The 21,657-nt window shown below is 33.5% G+C and overlaps 3 protein-coding genes across 3 annotated transcripts; 2 read left to right on the top strand and 1 right to left on the bottom strand.

Moving 5' to 3' along the window:
• Window positions 1-4,738: 4,738 nt before the first annotated feature.
• On the top strand, window positions 4,739-7,902 carry HELRODRAFT_109728 (hypothetical protein). Its single transcript, XM_009014375.1, has 4 exons — window positions 4,739-4,781; window positions 4,930-5,179; window positions 5,281-5,798; window positions 6,056-7,902. Exons 2-4 carry the CDS (start codon window positions 5,023-5,025, stop codon window positions 7,664-7,666), a joined length of 2,286 nt encoding a protein of 761 aa, XP_009012623.1. The 5' UTR covers window positions 4,739-4,781; window positions 4,930-5,022; the 3' UTR covers window positions 7,667-7,902.
• Window positions 7,903-10,278: 2,376 nt separating this feature from the next.
• HELRODRAFT_168525 (hypothetical protein) lies at window positions 10,279-13,305 on the bottom strand (the record flags this gene model as incomplete). Its single annotated transcript, XM_009014374.1, has 4 exons — window positions 10,279-10,472; window positions 10,852-10,935; window positions 12,579-12,580; window positions 13,280-13,305. The coding sequence occupies 4 exons, from the start codon at window positions 13,303-13,305 to the stop codon at window positions 10,279-10,281; spliced, it is 306 nt and encodes a 101-aa protein (XP_009012622.1).
• A 1,663-nt stretch (window positions 13,306-14,968) lies between these two features.
• On the top strand, window positions 14,969-19,098 carry HELRODRAFT_168524 (hypothetical protein; the record flags this gene model as incomplete). Its single annotated transcript, XM_009014373.1, has 4 exons — window positions 14,969-15,037; window positions 16,701-16,702; window positions 18,489-18,641; window positions 18,981-19,098. 4 exons carry the CDS (start codon window positions 14,969-14,971, stop codon window positions 19,096-19,098), a joined length of 342 nt encoding a protein of 113 aa, XP_009012621.1.
• Window positions 19,099-21,657: the final 2,559 nt, after the last annotated feature.

Below are 21,657 nucleotides of genomic sequence, written 5' to 3'. Positions count from 1 at the left end.
ATTTACCTATTCATCACGTTAACGCGTGCAATCATATAACCTTATGTAACACGTCATAAATACGTTCATTTCGTCGTTCCCTAAATAATTCACACTAAGAAATAAACACTTGTGCGTGTGTGTTTGTGTGTGTATGTGTGTGATTGTGCGTGTGTTTGTGTTGTGTGTGTGTGTGTGTGTGTGTGTATGTGCGTGTGTGTTTGTGTGTGTGTGTGTGTATGTATCTAAATACTTTTTGCATGGCTTGTAGATTTTTGTTTCTCTACTTAAACTAGGTGGGTTTAGTTAAAATGACGAGTTCTAATTGACTTAGTTGAAATGTGCATATTTGATTTTTTCATAGCATAATCTTATTTAAAATAGGGATTGTTTAGGAAATGGGTAGCACAAAAGTTTCTGTACAATGTAATGTGTTTGAAAATTATAAATGCCATCACATATTGGTTGTTGTGAAAAAGTAGTAAATGAAATGACATGTTGACATTAATGACAAAACGCAATGAACAACAAATGGTATTAAACATATCATATTATGTAACGTGACGATAATAATCAGTCGACACCGACAAATAATAATTAATATTATTGCTATGATCTGACCATTCATTAATACTGAGGAACATTAATGGTAACATTAACTAACTGTAAAACAACATGAAACACGACGAAATACATCTACATCAGCAACAATAACAAAAACGTCGTCATCAACAACAACAACTAAAACATCAACAGACAACGACAAACATGACGTCACAATCGAGATGCAGCAGCACTCAACAGCATCAGTGCCAAGCTTGCCTCCATCTTCCTACATCTCTCGCCATCTTGACAACAACATTTTAGTAACCATGGTAACTTGATCACATGATATACCGGCCTATCAGACATTAGCGACTGATTGCTGCTGCTGCTGCTGAGACAAATGTTCATATGTTGCTGAGACAAATGTTCAACATTGTTATTGTCTTCAAATGAGTCGTAGCTATTCATGTTGTAATTTTATCAAAACTCTTAGACACTAAATAAAATTGTTGCTAAAAATTAACGTAATAAAATGTTGAAGTTATTATTTAGAAATAAAATTTAAAAGCAAAGAATGCCTCGGAAATAAGCTAAAAAATATTGTAAAAAAAATAAAGAATAAAAAATTTAAAAACAATTTTTTTATCAACATTTCATTTCAGAATATATAAGACACACACCAGGATGAATTTTCAAATAAAGACGTTATTATTTCCTTCACAAAAATAAATTACTGCTTCAACATCATCATCAACATCATCGCCAATATCAACATCATCATCATCATCCTCAACATTCATAGTGTCACATAAGAAACGTTACATGGTTGTTAGTCACCATGGTAGCCAGTAACGAAACAAAAATGACGCAACCACCACCAAGATAAGGCGATACAATGATGGTGACTAAACATTTTTCTTCTTTAATAAACCTACCAGACAGAACTATTATAAACTCATGACTACTCCTCCCTTGCTAACAATACTTGAAGAAGGTTTTAAAAAAAATCGGTAATAAAAAATTGGTAAATAAACAAAAAGTTTGTTACTGAGAGAATAATTAAAACACCTTGCGTCATCGCCATTTTATCACGCACGCTTTTACAACCACCATCCATAGCTAATTATTATTTTATGACACTTGTGTGTATTATTATTATTATTATTTCGTTTATTATTATTTATATTATATTATCAATAACGAAACATTTATTGCTGGTATTGATGTGCTACTGCTAAAACATAGACCACTGCAAATGGCTAAAAGCCTCGAGTCACATTTATAATGATAGGAGTGGCCACTCCACGCGAACCAATACAGTTGGAAAATTAATACTTGATATTTCCACTACTGCTATTGTTGCTAATGCTACTATTTAAGAATGCCAATTAGTGATACTACTACTGGCCCTAATACACTATACTTTGTTATAACCACCACTACTGCTTTTATTTAGTAATTCTACTACTTCTGCAACTGCTGTAATGCTTCTGGAAATTTCACTGTTATTTATACAACTTTACTCTGATACGTGCTAACAACAACAACAACATTGATAAAACAATAGTAATAACAACAATAACAACAATATTAATAATAATGATGAGAATAAGAATAATAATACTAAATAATAAGGATTATCACTTCTGTTGAGTAACTCTTCATTACGTGCATTCATAAAAATAGAAATGTTGTGAGGTGTTGAAGTTTTATAATATCTTTCGTAATGGTTTTATTGCTACAATAACTACTACTACTACTTACTACTACTACTGCTACTACTACTATTACTACTAATACTACTACTACTACTACTATTACTACTAATACTACTATTACTACTACCACCACTACTTACTACTACTACTACTAACACATTCGATTCATATTGGTACAACGAAATATTGTACCAATTTTTATGTAAATTTTAAATAGTTCACCAATGACCGTTAAAAAAATACTAAATAAATTAATCGAACAATTCTTTATTTCGCAGCGATATTTTATTAAATGATCAAAAGTTTTAATAGATTAATTAAAACAATAGAAAAATTAAGGAGATAATTAAATCTCCAGTTACCATTTATAAACATCCATATTGATAATAATCACATGATGAAGATGTATTCAATTACGTTAAGATGTTTTTGGCGATACTCGATTCCGGTTCGTCACTCGAGATGCCAATCAAACCTTCGCGAGACTCTGATTGGCCGTTGATGAGAACGTTCTAAGAATACGTCATGGCGGCTTTTACCAATTTGTGATGGATTTTCAAATGAGTGAAAAAAAATGATCAGAAAAATATAGGATGATTGCACGCATGAACTGATGTAGATGTGATCACACCAATACGAAATAATCCATAGTAAGCATTAAAACATTGTTTGCAAATCTCTATGTAATAATCTTCACTTCAAATATTTTAATGAGCATACAAATTTTGTCTAACATTTTCAAAAAATGTTACGCAGATACAATCACCTGATTTTTTTTATAACTCAATTCAATTTGTAGTAGTATGTGTGTGTGCGTGTGTGTGTGCGTGTGTGTGTGCGTGTGTGTGTGTGTGTGTGTGTGTGTGTGTGTGTGTGTGTGTGTGTGTGTGTGTGTGCGTCTAGAAATAAGAAATAAAAAAAGTAAGAAAGAAAAAAAGAAAAAGAAAGAAATAAAAAAAGAAACGAGGAAAAAGAGAGGCATGCTAATTTATTTCATTGATGACTCTAATATAATGAAATTATGCAATTAGTTGCACAAATTTAGATTGCAAAGCTTAAGATAGAAGCGAGCGAATGTAATAGAAAGATAGAATTATAATGTATAGAAAGTTAAAATAGAATTTATAGAAAGATTGAATATAATGTATAGAAGGATAGAGAAGAATGTGTAGAGAGATAGAATAGAATGTTGTATGTGATGTTGCAATGCAATGTGATCCTGTGTAATTGTTTACACGCGCCATGGGAAGGATCAATGATTATCAAACGCCTATAAATAGGAGCGACCAGTCTCTAAACGTTGTCTATTCGCAGCTTTTTGTCTATCGCTTTCTTATTTGTTTGTCCGTTCATTCGTTCGTTTGTTTGTTCGTTCGTTTGTTTGTTCGTTCGTTTGTTTGTTCATTTGTTTGTTCGTTCGTTTGTACATTGGTTTGTTGTTTCTATATCTGGTTAGTTTATTAGTTTTTATTCAATTATTTACTGCGTAGAACTGTAATTGTCAATCAAAAATAAATGATTTGGTTGTTTATGTTATGCTTGAATTCTTCAAAACCAGCATACGAGATATGAAAGTGATAAAGATGAACTCATAAGAAGGAACTTGAGAATCAAGTTGTAAAGTTTAATGTTTGTCTCGGCATTATTAACTTAATTAAGTTTGTTTGATGCCTAACAACTTTGAAGAGGTCGTTTCATTTAATGATTCTACATAAAAATTTCAAGTGATTCAACGGTTGCGACAGGAATGTGTAAAATTTAAATCATCAAACTCTGACATTGTAAGTAGAAAAACTTCAATAATTAACATTAGATACATCGGGAGAAATACTTAAAACTGAAACTTACAATTGATGTTTTAACTGTTCTATATTATTACAAATTAATACTGTTGAAAAGTACATTGACACCAATTACACAAAAATAACTTCAATGTTAACAGCAGAAGAAACAACAAATAAATTGACAACAACAACAAAGCTTTTAAAAGATCAACCTACCAGCAGCGCTAACAACAACAACTGCAATATGGACATCAGCAGCACCAAATACATCAACAACTATGATAACATCGTCATCGACAACAACAACAACAACACAAACAAGTCAAACAACAACAACAACACAAACAACAACAGTATAAACATAACTAAAGGTTCTGCATTAATTCACAGACCTTTTGAAGATGGTCCCGTATTAATTAGCACACATCCCAGCAAGAAAGACATCAACATTGACAACACCAACAACAACAACAATAACAACAACATTAACAACTACTACACAATTAAATATCAAACCGACAACAACAACAATTTCAACTTAACGTCCAATCATTCGAATAATACATCAAATGGCATTAAGTATGTTGATGACGCCACTGACAGCAATAATGATGACGTCAAATATTGTGGTGACGATGACGAAGAAGACGCAAAGAAAGAGAAAAGGTGTTTGGAGAGGAGTAAAAATGATGAAGAAGATAACAGTGATAATGGAAATATAACTGATGACGATGTTTCAAACGAAAAATATGAAGTATGAAGAAGACTTGTTAAGATTGTTAATAAATAATTCAAATAAGATTTTTCATGCATTTTTTACAGAAGTTATACAAAAAGTTTTAATTTAATTTGCTTCTGTTAAATTTATATTTTGATAAACTTTTTAATAAAAATGCACACAGGGCAGAGAAACAAGGCTAAGTAAGAACAAGAATCGAAAATTCAATACGTCTTCAGAAAGTAAAAATGCTGGTGCCGCTGAATCGAAAAGTAAAATGATTAAGACCAATTGTGAAGAAGATGATGATGAACATGATGGGGATGAACTGAATAGCAATGACGACGACGATGAAGTTTTTGGTGAGGAGGACGATGACGACGATGACGACGAACGATATTACTACTTCAGAAACCACCCAGATCATTATAAAAGTAAATAAAGTGTTTTACTTTGTATGAAATAAATTTTATCTTATAACTGAAATTACTTTAGTATACAAAATTTATCCAGTTATTCTTAAAACTATAAACAGATATCTCTACATCGCACTGCGACTATAACGGCAACAAAAACCACAAACACAAAACTAGCAGCAACAATAATCACCACACTAACTTCGACAACTCCAACAACAACAACAATTTCAACATGCAACAAGACACTCTTGACGTCATGGATCACGATGAGGTTTCCATCACTTCCACCTCACCAAGCTGTTCTTATTCGGAAAACACATTGACACAAATTAACGGAAATAATATTGTTTCCTCTGCAAACAACAACAATAACAACATAAGTTCCAATAACACTAACAACAATGTTAACACCTCCAACATCAACACAAACAACTACACTACCAGCAGCAACAACAACAACTTCAACAGTACCTACCAACAATACGATGACAACCAGCTACGCCGATATAGAACTGCATTCACAAGAGAACAGCTAGCTAAATTGGAGAAAGAGTTCTTGAAGGAGAACTACGTATCGAGACCACGGAGGTGTGAGTTGGCTAGTCAGCTGGACCTTCCTGAGTGCACCATCAAAGTGAGTTAGGGGTAAAAATTTGGAGAGAGATGATGATGGAAAGGGTGGAAAGTTTTTTTTCAATGAAGTTTTTTTTTATATATTCTTTGATTGTTTAATATTTTATTCAATATTTATGACTTAAAGTGGGGTATTTTAAATTTGTGAAATATTACTTCGAAAAATTTTTTATAATTGTTTATAGGAATAAAAATAAAGATAAAGCGCTTTATTTTTTTCCCATTTGATCGTCAACGACCTACTCCCCTACATGGCAGGTTTGGTTTCAGAATCGTCGAATGAAGGACAAACGACAGCGCATTTCAATGGCCGCCTGGTCTTACGGAGCCCTCTCCATGTCTCACCCTCCCCACGCCAGCCATCCCCACAATCTGCCCCCCAATGACATTTTTTGTGACCCATCTGGAGTCAACTTTTACGCTACGTATGCCATGAACGCCGCTGCTCTGGCTCGATATTCGTACGTCAGCAGCTTCCGCGCAGGTGCTCCGTACTGGGAGTTGCACAACAGGAATGAAGGAGTTGTAAACAACGGCAGTGCTAACTGCAGTGCCAATGATATCAACGCAAGGAACAACGTTAACAATTTTGTGAATGGTTTTCAATCAAGAGATTCGATGTTCATGGAAGAAGGTGATGATATTTTTCAGAATAAAGACAAGAAAAACAATCACTACAAGAACGATGGAAACAGTGACGCAGTTTTGAACAGCATGAAATTAAACAATTCAGACAAGTGCTCATCATCAGCATCTTCGTCATCACCATCCTCACCAACTGCCGCATCTCAGATACTCACTGACTGGTTTAACTCAACCAAATATCCCACTTCAAAACATGGCGCTCACTTGATGGATGAAGCTGATGACAACAAAAAGTTGGATTCAGCGAAGGAGAATGGCGACAACGATGGAAAGGAGAAGAGAATCCACAAATGTATCCAAGCAGAGGAGAGTGAGAACAAATTGAATTACCAGGATGTTGATTGTAAAGTGAAAAAAATTTCAACGTTAGGTGAAGCATTGTCGAAAGAAGATGGTTTAAAATTAAACTTAAAAAATGAAGAAAAACTGACAAATTATTTATTGTCGAGATTCAACTTGAATCAACATTCCCATCACAGCCACATCCATCAGAGACAAATGTATCTCAAACAACTCCAACACCAACACTATCAACAACAACAGCAGATAATGTTGCAGCAACAATTACAACATCATCGACGACACCAACAATATTTGAAACAATCAATCCTATCTGAGAGCACTCTCAATCTCCCACATTTGAGCCACTGTTTGCCAAGCAACGATCACACAACGACTGAGGACTTCAACAAAATATGCCATAACAACCATCTGATCCACAATCTAAAATCCTTGCCGACGGACCTTCCACTGCACAGTCAGTTCATCAGCATGTACAGGTACGGACTGGCGAACGAACTTCTTAAAAGTAACTTAAATGTCGACATGTCTGACTACGAAAAACTGGTTTCAAAGTCACTGCAACCATCATCGTCTTCATCATCCTCTCTTCCATTTCCTTACACTCCATCGTCTTTACCCTCGTCAACAACGACAACCTGGGAACCACTGGATTGTCAGCACTTGTACGGATCTGTCATTCCGGCGTGTGGGAGCAGTGGCAATGGGCAGAACGGAGAGGCAGGAACCGCGAAGTCAGCTGGAATTCCAAATGAAAAATCAAACTCGCAAAGACACAGTCACAGACATCACAATCATCATCATTATCATAACCAACAACAACAACATAACTCCAATCAATTTCATCATCAGTCACATCATCAACAACACCAAAAATTGATACTCGATAGCGCAAAACTCAAGCATTTGAAGGTAGAAAAATAACATTGGAGAAATCTCAACCAAGTCTCCTCCAACGTTACCTGCCATCATTCCTAACAAGATTTTTCAAAATTCTGTCGATTCTGTCTTTACTGCTTGTTACTGTTCTTTAACATTTCAATCTCACAACAACAAAGAAGAGAAATTGTGATTGTTATTAGTTAGTTATCGCATGCGTTGACGAGACATTTTGGTAGCTAATTCATAACTTTCGTCGGGCCAATTTTCTTTGGTTGTTTCGGTAGATTTTTGAAAATTTTTCATCAGCTAACCACCAGAGAACAAGTTGTAAATATATCAGGACAAATAAATGTAAAATATTACAGTAGAATAATGAATATGTGTTTATACGATCGTGAACTGTATAATTATATATATGATACATTAGTGAGTTAGTTATTTAATGTATTGATCCTTCCAACTGTTTTCCAGTGAACCTTTATTTTAAATTATTTTATAGTTCAGTTTTTTTTTTAGTTATTTAATGTATTGATCCTTCCAACTGTTTGCCAGTGAACCTTTATTTTAAATTATTTTATAGTTCAGTTTTTTTCATATTTATCGATAATTATGAACACAATATTTTGAGTAATATAATAAAAAAATAAGCAACTTTTTTATTGAATGAATTTGTAAACAATTTTATTGTTTTCAATAAACGATAATGAAACAACTTTCTTCACAAAAGTCTAACAACAACTTTTTAATTAAAATAGCCATCTTTTTAAAACAAGTTTTTTTGCACAACAGATTATTATCATTGTATTTAACGCAACGATTATTGTTTATAATAAGACTTTGTTGATCTGAACACACACACACACAGACAAACACATAACACAGGAAAACACACATGCCTACACATAGACAAAAACACACAAGCACACAATGCTTTAAACTAATAAAACCCAATAAATCATTTACACCCAGCAATAATTTGAAACCAAAAAATAATTTATATTTTATACACGGATTTTTAATCTGTAAAACACAAATATTTACATTTAATGTGAACATTGAAAAATAAGTCATTAATGTTAGCAGCTGGTTGATTGATCAAAAAGTTATGCAGTCAATCAGCCAGTCCTTCTATTGAGACCTTAAATTTCGTTAGCTAATTATTGGATAGATAGATAGATAGATAGATAGATAGATAGATAGATAGATAGATGGATAGATGGATAGATGGATAGATGGATAGATGGATAGATGGATAGATGGATAGATGGATAGATGGATAGATGGATAGATGGATAGATGGATAGATGGATAGATGGATAGATGGATAGATGGATAGATGGATAGATGGATAGATGGATAGATGGATAGATGGATAGTTATGGATAGATGAAGGAATGGATAGTTGTAAAATTTTAGATTAATCGATGAATGGATAAATGAAGGGAAGGATGGATAGATAGATGGTTGGAAGAATTGATGGATTAAGGATGGATAGGTGGATGAATTGTTAGTTTTTTGAAGTTAATCTAAGAAGGATTGTTTAATTTGTGGTGAGTTAAAAGTATAAATTATTTGCCAGTATAAACAGCAGTTACATTCAATAAAATTCTGATTCAGTTGATTTTGAGATTGAAAAATTAAAAAATAAATTTGGTGTTTGAAAATATATCTTAAATTATTTTTAATTAAAAAAATAGAAATAAAATCCAAACAAACGTGAAAGCACTATTGGAAAAATAACACACTGATCTTATGGCATGAGGAATTTAAATTAACAAAAATGAAATTTAGAAAGTTTCCTGACATCTAACGAAAGTTTTTAATTTTTCAATCATTTCAATCAGATTTAAATAGAAAATTGAGATCAGTCGTTATAAAACTTGAAATAAAGAATAACAAACAATTTGCATGAATTAAACTTTTAATAGTATTTATTATATTTTCATCATCAATTAATGTGAGATAATTATTTGAAAATGTTAGAATAATCATTGTAGATAATTTTCAACTCGTCAAATTTAAAAATAGGTTATTTTTCAAATTCTATCTATTAATTAATTCTATCATTTATTCATTCATTTAATCATTCATTCGTTCGTCTGTACAATCAAATAATAATGTTATAAAATCATTTTCACTACTATTTAAAAATTGAATTAGGATATAAACCATGGATATAAACAAATTAAAAATAGAAAAAGGAAAATTGTCCACAAAATTAATTTCACATCGTAACAAACAACAAACAAACAAACAAACCAACAAACGAACAAACGATTAACAAGCTGGTTTGTTCATTTTTTAAAAAATAAAGTAACAAAAACGACAATTATAAAGATAAAAATTTTGTAATATTTAAAAATAATAAATAAACATATAAAAACAATTTTATTGGAAATTGTCAGCGAGGCAAAAACAAAAAAGAATTGTTCCAAACCACACGCAAATGAAAATCACCCTAAAATGAAATCTTCAAAAATAGCAAGTCCCATCGTACATGAGGAAGAAAAAAAATAAACAAACTCAACAATTAAAATTTCAATCAATCAAATATAAACCCAAAACATGAAAAAAACAACAACAAAAAACTTTTTAACAGCCAAAAAAACCAAATAAGAACCAAATCTAAAAAATTTTTAAATTTTCAAAAATTCTTAAGAGCCCTGCTGAATGTGGTGTCGATCTTTACAGTGTTGGGCGAGGTTCATAGGAGACACAAAGCCCTCGGAGCACTGGCTGCATTCGTTCCTTGATTTCAAGACATGGATCTGTGACTTCGTGTGTCTATTCAGATCTGACTGAGTCACTCCTTTGTAGTTGCACAAGTGGCAAACGTACTGTCTGATTCCTGATGTTGTTGTTGATGATGATGATGGAGTTGGTCGTGATGATGATGGTTGTGAGTTTTTGTTGTTGATGATGATGGAGTTGGTCGTGATTATGATGGTTGTGATGAAGATGATTATGATGTGATGATGATGAAGATGGTTGTTGTGATGATGATAGTGGCTGCTGTGGTAATGGTGAAGAAGTTGGTAATTTTGTTGATGTTTTAGAAAATTATGGTTGTGATGGTGATGATACAGATGATATAAATGGTACGGATGATACAAAAGATACAAAACATGCAGACGATTTAAAAAAGATATAAAAAATCCCAAAGATACAAAAAATACCAAAAATATAAAAGATACAGATGATACAAATGATACAAAACATTGAAATACCTTGATGCCTCATCATATGAACCTTCAATTGACTGTTAGTTCTTGCGTAGTAACTGCAGAACTTACATTTGAACGGTCTTATGTCTGGAAGTGAGATAAACACGGACACAATTATTATAATTAGTTTGCAGACTATAAAAACTAATCATCATCATATTTTGCGAAAAAAAATTAATTTTTTTTTCATTATATGTTAATGGTAAATTAAACTTCAGAAAAATATGTCATTTAGAATGAAAAATTCGAAGAGAAGTTTTCAATAATTTGTAACCATCTAAAAGACACATAACTTTTATTATTTTTAATAATAATAATAATGAACATAATAATAATAATATCATTAATATTACATATCATACGTATCAGAGAAACATGCACACACACTGCATTGCAATGCGTGTGCATGTGCATGTTCACACATTCAACAACATTCTGGTAGACACATTCAAACATTGCAGGAAAGATAAATTAACAAACATTTGGCAAATCGTACATACCTAAGTTGGTGAACAAACGAACAAACAAACGAGCTAACAAAATAAACAAACGTATGAACAAATAAACGAACAAACGAACGAACGAACAAACAAACAATAAACAAGTTACCAAATAACGGTAAGATGAAGTGACGACGACAAACACATTAGCAAGCAATTAAGAGAATTTAACTTTTCCGTTGTTAAATATCACCCAAAGATCGTTGTGTGTGGCATGTGTGAGTGCGTGTGTGAGTGCGTGCGTGTGTGTGTGTGTGAGTGCGTTTGTTTGTGTGTGTGTTTGTGTGGTGTGTTTGTGCGAATTTTTATGTGTTTATTGTATATGTTATCCTTCTCGTTTAAAAACCACGAAATTAACATATACGGATGTCCATAATAAATACATTAAATACATGCTATGAAAGTTGAGACAAACAACCGCAACATAAATATATAATTAAAGTGACAAGACTGCAATAAAGATGCACATACACGGGTAGAGACATACCCACAGTTATATAAAAATACAGATACACGGACGGACAGACAGACATAAACACACACGCAGAAATACACGCACTGACATACAAAGTGACGGATCCAGACAACTTTGACAGGGTGGGGGGGTCAGAAATAGGAAAATGTTGACAATTTCACGGGGGGCCAAAATTTTCACGAGGGGTCTAAAAATTTTTACGGTGGGTCAAAAGTTGTGGTAGTGTGACTGACAAAGTTTTTTTGGCTTATCACATTCAATTTTTGACCCTTCCTACGCATAAAAAAGTCTTTTTTAGAACTTTTATTAGTTCGATAGTTTATTTATCCGCAACTGGACATTCCTGTAAAGACGCAGAAAAACATACAACACATGAATAGTCAAACTGACACACACATACACACACATGTCGACAATCACCGAACAACACACATACATACACACACACCACACACACATAAAGACACACACACCACACACACATACATAAGTCGACACACACTCACACACGCACATAAATAGATAGATAGCAATAAAGGGCAATGAAAAGGGCGATAATAATTAATCTATTAATTGTGTTTCAAGTGCCAGTGCAAGTGCTTCGATCGGTGCATATCACTAATGCCATTGTTGTTCTTATTACTAACACAACAATACTGCCACTACAACTACTACTACTGATAATTGTATATATTAGTTATGATGTTGTTGCGACTATTTTCGTTGTTGTGAGTTCATTTCATTGCAAGTTTTACCTCTAAAAAGAGTTGCAGTAACAGAAAATTATTGAAATGTGGATAAAAACCAGTTCAAATTATCGAAAAAACTAAAAAAAAACACAAACAACAACAACAACATAGCAAAACAGACAACAAAACCAGCAAGTACAAATTAACAAGAGCACCGTAAAGTAGCCAACTCATAGTAATAAACATTACACAACGAGAAACAACGGCACAGCACGGCACAGCACAACAACGTTACATTTAAAATTTCCACAGAACAATTTAGCGAACAAAGAAAGAAAATACAAACGCGCGAGCAATCGTACCTACATCATTGTGTACAAATGCTAATGCGTGCCTTTTTTCCGTGCGTACGTGCAAATAAGTGTGTGCGTACGTGCGCATGCATCGCCTATGTAAGTGCGTTAATAAAGGGTAAATGAAGATATATTTGCAAATGAATGTCTGTGAGTGCCCGCCTTCACGTGTTTGTGTGTTTACAACAAATGAGTGTTGTGCTATAATGATACACACGTACGCAAATATGCATCGATGCCCATGTTTTCGTTTGCATTTTTTTCAGTTTTTTAATCTAAAATTTTGTTCTATTGTAGGATAGGCTAGTGTGTGTGTGTGTGTGTGTGTGTGTGTGTGTGTGTGTGTGTGTGTGTGTGTGTGTGTGTGTGTGTGTGTGTATACAGTGCCATGCCGGAATGTGTATGTAGCCTAACCTTTTTTGAATTTTTAATAAGCGCATGTAGGTACGTTTTAGAAAGTGTGAACAAGTTTGAACGTGTTTCTGTTCATTTGTTTAAACGTTTTCGGAAACGAGCGTTCATCGGCGGCATGTTCCTTTACAAACGAACGAAGGAACAACAACAAACAAGGAATCGAGCAACGTATACTATCTCTCTCACTAAATTCTTCCATCCAGTTACATTATACCTAAGCATTGTTTACGTTCATTATAATAAAACGTTCTAATTATTACCAGAGCAAAATATCTGCGTGCGTTGGCATGCGTGTGTTCGAGTGCTGCCTGTGTGCTGGCGTCAGTGAATTAATGCATTTGCGTGCATTTTGTGCGTATGAATGTTTGTATGTTTGGTCTGTGTATCAGTGCATGCTAATGTGTGCATTGTGTGTGAATGCTTGGTGGGTGCACGTTTGTGTTTTTGTGGCTGAGCTACCATCCCACTGTGTGTGTACGTACGTAGGTGTCTGAAATGCCTGCATCTGCATTTATGCAGTTTTGTGTGTTATTTGCTTCTTTATAATTATACTTGTGTAGATTTTTTTGTGGAGCTCTCACCTTTTTTATACAGATTTAAGTACATGATTGTGAATATGTGCGCTTAGTTTTCAAAGTGTAGCAGCTTGTATTTCGCAAATGTTTGAACGTTCGTAATTGTTCACACACCTACGTGTATTTATGACATTCATCGTTCAGCGTTCAGATACATGAAGCATGTGGAGATGAGACTATTATGCAACACATTCATTCATTCGTTCATTCATTTGCTCTTTCGTTCGTTCGTTCGTATGTTCGTTCTTTCGTTTATTCATTCATTCATTGAATGGCTTCCTCCTTTTAGATATTCCTCTACAAAATGAAATGAATTTAATCCCGGAATGTTCTACTTAGAATGCACCGAGACAATTGTTTAATTGTCTCACCTTTTAAAAGTCATGAAGTATTGTTTGTTTGTTTGTTACACCTCTGTGTGTGTGTGTGTGTGTGTGTGTGCGTAAAAGCAGGTGTGCGTGTATGTATATATATATATATATATATATATATATATACGTGTGTGTGTGTGTATATGCATCGTTTGTGTGAATAATCTGTGTGTATGAGTATGTTTGTGGTGTCATGTAAGTGTCTGTTTGTGTGGTGTGTGTGTATCAAATCAAATCAGTTGATCAAGTGTTTCAAAAGTGAATAGAGGCTAAAAACTTTTTCATAATTTGACAATATAAAATTTTATTTTTATAAATAAACCATAAACTGGATTTGTTAATTCTTCAAAACAGGATTTGATGAGTTGCGAAAAGAACGATCTAACCGAAAAAAGTCATCATTAATTTCTCTGCTACTGCTATTTATAGGACGGATTTGTTATTAAATAAGTGCCGCCATTGCAGAAATACATTCGCCAAGGCTGTCATCAACATCATCCTGATTAATATAAATACCTGAAAAAATGGCAGTAGTGGAAAGAAAAACAGGCGAGCGGTAATTGGATGTGGATTGCAGTGTGGTTCATGCCGTGCAGATGGAAATTTGTATGTTTTCCATGTGGTTTTTGCGTGTTCAACACGTGTAGAGGGGAAAGTTTAACTCTGAAAAAAGGGTGCTTAGAGATGAATTAACTTATTGAAACTAATATTAAAGAGTGGTATCAAAGTGGAAAGCCTGCAAAATGCAGAAACGAAATTCTTATTTGGAAAAATATAAAAGTATGAAAAAAAGTAAGAAAGAAAGCAGAGAGGTTTGGTGCTTAATAAAATAGTTTTCGGCGTTTTGTCCCGCTATTCCGATGCAGAAATATAATTAAAAAAGTTCTCCGCTAATTTCTAACTTTGTAAAAAATCATTTTGTTTAAACTGCAAAAGTCATAAATTTGTATCAATTTACCGCTAGAAAAAGGAACGTTTTCTTGTCTTTTTACACGTACCAACCAGCAGAACTACACAAAATAGAGAAAGGGAAAGAGAGATAAAAAGAAAGAGAGAGTGTGAGAGAGAGAGAGAGAGAGAACCCGTGAAATGAAGAAATGAATGAGACAGAGTAGGAAACTGATTGATAGATATCTAACAATAAACATCACACAATATGCGGTATGTTGTTAGTAACAAATTAGAGATGTGTGTGTGTGTGTGTATGTGTGTGTATGTGTGGCAAGGCAAGCAGATGATGTGACTGCTACACAGATGAGTGAGTGTATCCTACACTTTTGCAGTAGAGGAGAATTTAAAAATAATTAGGAAAATTCTTGTGGATAGTAAATAATTTAAAAATTTTTCAGAGTTATTTTCATTGTTAGACAAAGGAGTGAATGATCGCCATTATAACGCTAACTGATATCATTAGCTACTAAGACGAATATATCCCGCTAAATATTAAATGCTTCAAACAATTCTCAGGTTTTATTGAAAACATTACAATAAATTTTAATTCATACAATATTTATTAACGTGAACTTTTAAAATGTTTAGAGACCACTTTTGGTCTGAAAAGAAGTAAGAAGAAAACTAATTTCTAGTCAGTTCATTAAAACTTCCAGCTAGGCAATTTATTGTCATTAAGAACGAATGAAAGTTAAGAAATTTAATTTTAAAAATAAAATTAATATTCATTTTGCTCTTAGTTAATAAAAAATTGGCGGGAGAAATAAAATGATCTTTTTTTTTGCATGAATAGAAAAAATCGTCAAGCCATACCAATACAGAAACAGATTAATTATTCTTTATTTGCGTTCAGGATCACATATCTTGCGTATGTTTACACGTGCGTCTGTTTCACCGTTGTTGATGTGGTGGTGGTAGTGGTGGCGACAGTGGCGTTCAGTTCAGTGCGTGTGCCCATACACGCATGCGTATGTGTGCGTTTCTAATGCGTGCACGAGCAAGAATAACAATGTGAGTGAACGAAACCTGAGTAATGTTCATATGTGCAATTTTGGATTTATGCTTGTGTGAAAACGTTCATTCGCATTTTTATACCATATTTATATACCATATTTATATATATATATCTATCAATACATTCATTCAAAACATAGTTTATTGAGTATGATTTTCCATTTACAATTTTAAATCTATACATATAAATATAAATTATATATATATATATATATATATATATATATATATATATATATATATATGTATGTATATAAGTATAATGTAGACTACATATATGACTGAGGGACGCTTGCGTGTGCGTACGGAAGATATGTGGTTTAATAAAGTTCTTCAGCATTGACACACGCAATAACACACACACACACACACACACACACACACACACACACACGTACACTCACACGCACTGAAAAACACACACACGCACACGCACGCACTGACAAACACCGACAAACACACACACATTCAGACACACGCACACTCACAAACACACATTTACACACACAGACGTACACACAGACAGGCACGCGTACGTACATCTGCAGTGCAAACGTGCTTTTTCCTTTGTTCGGTGAATCTTTTCAATCGTTTAATTTTGTTTATACGTTTGCATTTTTGTTTATACGCTGCCGAGCCAGCTTGCGCTCCATTACTTTTTTTCCTTTACTACTGACTGCTCATTTTAATTTATTATAGTACATTTACAGTTGAATAGGGTGGCGAATTTTAATCCCATGCATGTCTCCACCGTGCATGTCTCCGTGCATGGCTCATGCATGTCTTCATGTATGTCTTTCTGTATGTCTCCATGTATGTTTCCATGTATGTCTTTCTTTATGTCTCTATATATGTATTTTTTTCTTGTATTTTTGTCTCTATTTTTTAAAGTAATTGGTTATTATAAACTTGCATGTATAAAAATGAAATTCTTTGAAATGTGTGACGTGTGAATTTCATACACTTCTTACTCCCACTCATTTTGTTATACTTACCTACTCACAGCAACACTTCACAAAAGGGATGATGAGTGTGATGGGAAGATAACCCGCCTGCTGTCTGTACGAATGTACGAATATTTCGTTTAAAATCATTTAGGATACTTTATATGAGTGTGTGGTTGAATGCGGTTCATCATAACTGTCGATGTATCCATGTTTTTGTTTGACAAAATTTTACACACGAAATGATGCAAGTTGGGTAGAGTTTTTTTCAATTGAAAATATGCATGTATGTACTTAAGCATGCATTGTATATGTATGTAAGTATGCATGCATGTATGTAAGTATGCATGTAAGTATGCATGTATGTTGTATGTATCTCGATTGCACTGTCTGAGTTTGCGTTTGAATGCAAGGATCGATTACATACGAGTCGATGGTTACGATTGAAAGTTCAAGTTATTACGTAGCTTTAGTTATCAGGTTCAGCACAAACATGTACGAATGAAGCTGTACAAAAATTGACTAAATAATAAGTAAAAAAACAAATAAATAATCATACACAAACAAACAAACGAACGAACCAACGAACAAACGAACGAACGAACGTACGAAAAGCAGACAGAGAGCATTGTATTTTCAATTTGGTAGGGGCGGTCAGTTCAGTACATGATATTACTCCGTCTTATTTTTTCTAGATTTACAAGCGTACAAGAAGCACACATACACGCATAAATACACAAACACACACAAACATACTTAAACACACACGCACACACACACACGTAAATAAAATTTCAAGTATATTATCATACATTATTTAGGCACGCACACGTATGGTACCGATTTCTTTGGTGCATTTTTTGATTTAGCGTTGGCTGAAAGTGTACGTGTAAATGTACACACACATGTACGTAAAGAATTGTATGTATTATGTAGGCACGCAGATGTGTACCATTCTTATGTAATTATGATTGTGTGATTGTGGGAGGTTGTATGTTCGTGTGAGTGTGTATGTGTGTGTGGTGTGTGTATGTGTGGTGTGTGTGTGTCCGAATATTGTTATTTGTTATTGGAGTTAAATTCAAAATTTTTTGTTTTGTTGTTACAAACTTTCATGTTTGCGTCCAAAATTTGGGCAAAACTTCAAATTGACAACTAAAACCAAACCTGTTCAAATTGGGATGGTTTTTTTTTCATGTAACAGGCAGCGTAAGTTAGTCATGGAGCAAGACACTAACAGCATTTATCGATGAAAGGGTCGTCAGTTAACAGTAACTCCCCACCAAGTACCATCCTAACATACAAAAACAAACAAACAATTGACACATTAACATAAAAGAATAAATATAAACAGTTATCTGAAACCCTCCAACGCAACAAACCACGAAGACATTGACGACGATGATGAAGACGAAGACGACGATGAGGACGAAGACGACGATGATGACGATGACGCAAGTGCAAGTGCAACAAGTGGAAACAGCATAGGCCCGTGTGACAAGGAAATGTTTATTTATTGACGCATCGTAAAATCTTCAAAACCACTTCTGCTTGTGTCTCAACGTCAACGCAAAACAAACATCAACATCAACAAACATCAACATCAACAAGTATCAACATTAACATCAACAAACATCAACATCAACAAACATCAACACATCAACAAACATCAACATCAACAAACATCAACATAAAAAAACGTCAACAACAACACATCAACACATCAACAAAAATCAACACATCAACACATCAACAAACATCAACATCAACAAACATCAACAACAACACATCAACACATCAAAAAACATCAAAAACAACACATCAACAAACATCATCACACCAACAGGCACACATCAACATTTGCACATCCGTACATTTGCACACCACATCTCTTCAACACGCACTTCACACGAATCACAGGATGCAAACACGAAACGAACGCAAACATTACATCACTTCCATGAAAACAGTTTGTTCTTCGTGTGTCCAGTTTTTTACACAAACACAAATTTCACGATTTTCAGACAGATGCATCAGATTCCAAAGTAAAATGTTTGTCTTCACACAGATCAACTACATGCAAAACGATTAATGTTTATAAACGTGTATTTATTTAAAAAAATTTCTAAAGTGTAATGATTTTAATTACATTAACTTGAAAATATATTTACAACAAGAACGTGTAGTAACACACACACACACACACACACACACACAACACACACAACACAACACAAAGACACATACACACAACACACACGCACAAACACAAAAACACACATGCACGTGCACATACACACACACACACACAGACAGACAACAAACACAATCGCACTCATACAATTCATCTGCTTCAACGAACGAACATGCATTCGTGAATAACGATCAAACTCACACATAAATCTTTGAAAAAAAAATACTTGAAAAAAATTAACGAAAAAATCGAAGAAAAACGTAAAAAATAGAAATAGAGAGATAAATAATGCCGCGTGCATACTGCAGCCAGTCTGAGAGAGAGAGAGAAAAAAAAAAGAAAGAAAAAGAGAGAGAGAAAAGAGAGGAAGAGAGAAATTCTTACAATCGGATGAAAAAAATTTGTTTGGATGGCAGTACTGAGGAGCTGTGATGGGATGATAGAATGATGGATAATGATAATAATTAGAAAAGTTCAACAAAGAAAAGTTGGAAAAAAGATAAGGAGAAAAAAGGAAAGAAAGAAATAGAAAAAAAAACATAGAGAGGAAGAGAGAAAGAGAGGGAGAGAGAGAGAGAAAGAAAGAGAGAGAGAAAAAGATGGAGAGAAAGTTTTTTTTAGACTTTTGTTACGAGAAGGGAAAAAGATGTATCAATAGAACTAGTGGAAATCATTAAATGAAAATAATAGAAATATGGAACAAAACAGAGAGAGGGGGATAGAAAAACAGAAAGTAAAAAGAAAATTATTGAGAGAGAGAAAAAGAGAGAGATAGATAGAGAGATAGAGAGAAAGAGAGAGATAGATAGAGAGATAGAGAAAGAGAGAGAGAGAGATAGAGAGAGAGAGAGAGAAAGAAAGAAAGAGAGAGAGAGAGAGAGAGAGAGAGAGAGGGAATAATATCTAAAAATAACAATGGAAGGCGAGCAGTTGTTTTTGTTATTGTTTTGAAATGCAATGCAATTTATCATTACATCATTATCATTTTCGTCATCTTCCTTAACTTTGCTATCATCAACATCGTCATCGTCATCGTCATCATCGTCGTCGTCATCATCATCATCTTCTTCAATTGTGTAATTATCATCATCATCTTCTTCTTCTTCTTCTTTTTCTTCTTCTTCTTCTGTATCATCACAGTCATTGTCGCAAATTATTCACTTTGAGAATGTCATCATTTTTCTAGTCATTTTTGTCATCATCATACTCATTGCTACTTACTTAATCATATCACTTATCATCACCGTAATCATTAAAATATTGTTGCTGATATTATTATGTAGAAAATAAATACAAGGATTCCAATAGTGATAATCGTTAGAGAAGTCAAAACATCATCGTCATCATCATCGTCGTAATTATCACCATCATCATCAACATTTTCATAATTATCATCTCCACTACCATCACCGTCAATCTCAACATCCCCATCATTATCACCATCATCATCATCATCACCATCATCATCATCATCACTATCATCATCACCAACATCACCATCATCATCATCATCGTCGTCGTCGTCATCATCGCTCGCCTCTTCAACCCAACCGTCATTAATAAAAATAAATTCACACACCAACCCTTTCAAAAGTTCCTAGCATTCTTGCAAACAACAACAACCTTAACAACAATAATATTTCAATTAATATTAATAATAATAAAAAGAAGAAAAACAAAATAAGAAGAAAATAATGAAAAGAAAAATATTAACAATACCCGAAATCTATATTTAATAACTCACCCAAAATCATAAGAATCGTTCTATAAGTAGTTAATTATTCTAACAGTTAAAACAAATTTTTAAAAAAAATTTTCTTGTAATTACCATTTTCAATTAAAATAAGAAACAAATAGTTCTAAGAACTTTGAATAAACTCAGAAACCACAAAATCGATACCAATAAACACCAAGAAATTTCAAAAATCCCAACAAATCAATTGACGAGGAGATGGCTCATATGGTAGAACTGCCATGTTTCGAATCACCGTTATGACGCTGTGACTTGGTTCGAATGGTGTCTATCCGAAATTCAAAGACTATCATACTAACTACGTGTGTGTACGCTATGCAGTGACAGTTCGTGTATTAAGAAAGTTTGATTAGAAAATGATAAAGAACGGAAATAAATCTAGTATCGTATCTCTGTGACTTATCAATTGTTGCACAGCAGTAACAACAGCCACAACAACTAAATAAACAACAACACGAAAAAATATCGAGTTTGTATGACTTTTGAAACAAAACATATGTACAAAGCTGAAACGGCTTTAATGAGAAACAACAAGGACACCAGCAACAACACCAGCAACAAACTCATAAAATACTA

This window comes from Helobdella robusta (assembly GCF_000326865.2).
Source record: "Helobdella robusta unplaced genomic scaffold HELROscaffold_13, whole genome shotgun sequence".
Lineage (NCBI taxonomy): Eukaryota > Metazoa > Annelida > Clitellata > Rhynchobdellida > Glossiphoniidae > Helobdella > Helobdella robusta.
Note: the sequence above shows the minus strand (reverse complement) of the source record. Positions and strands in the feature narration are given on the sequence as shown.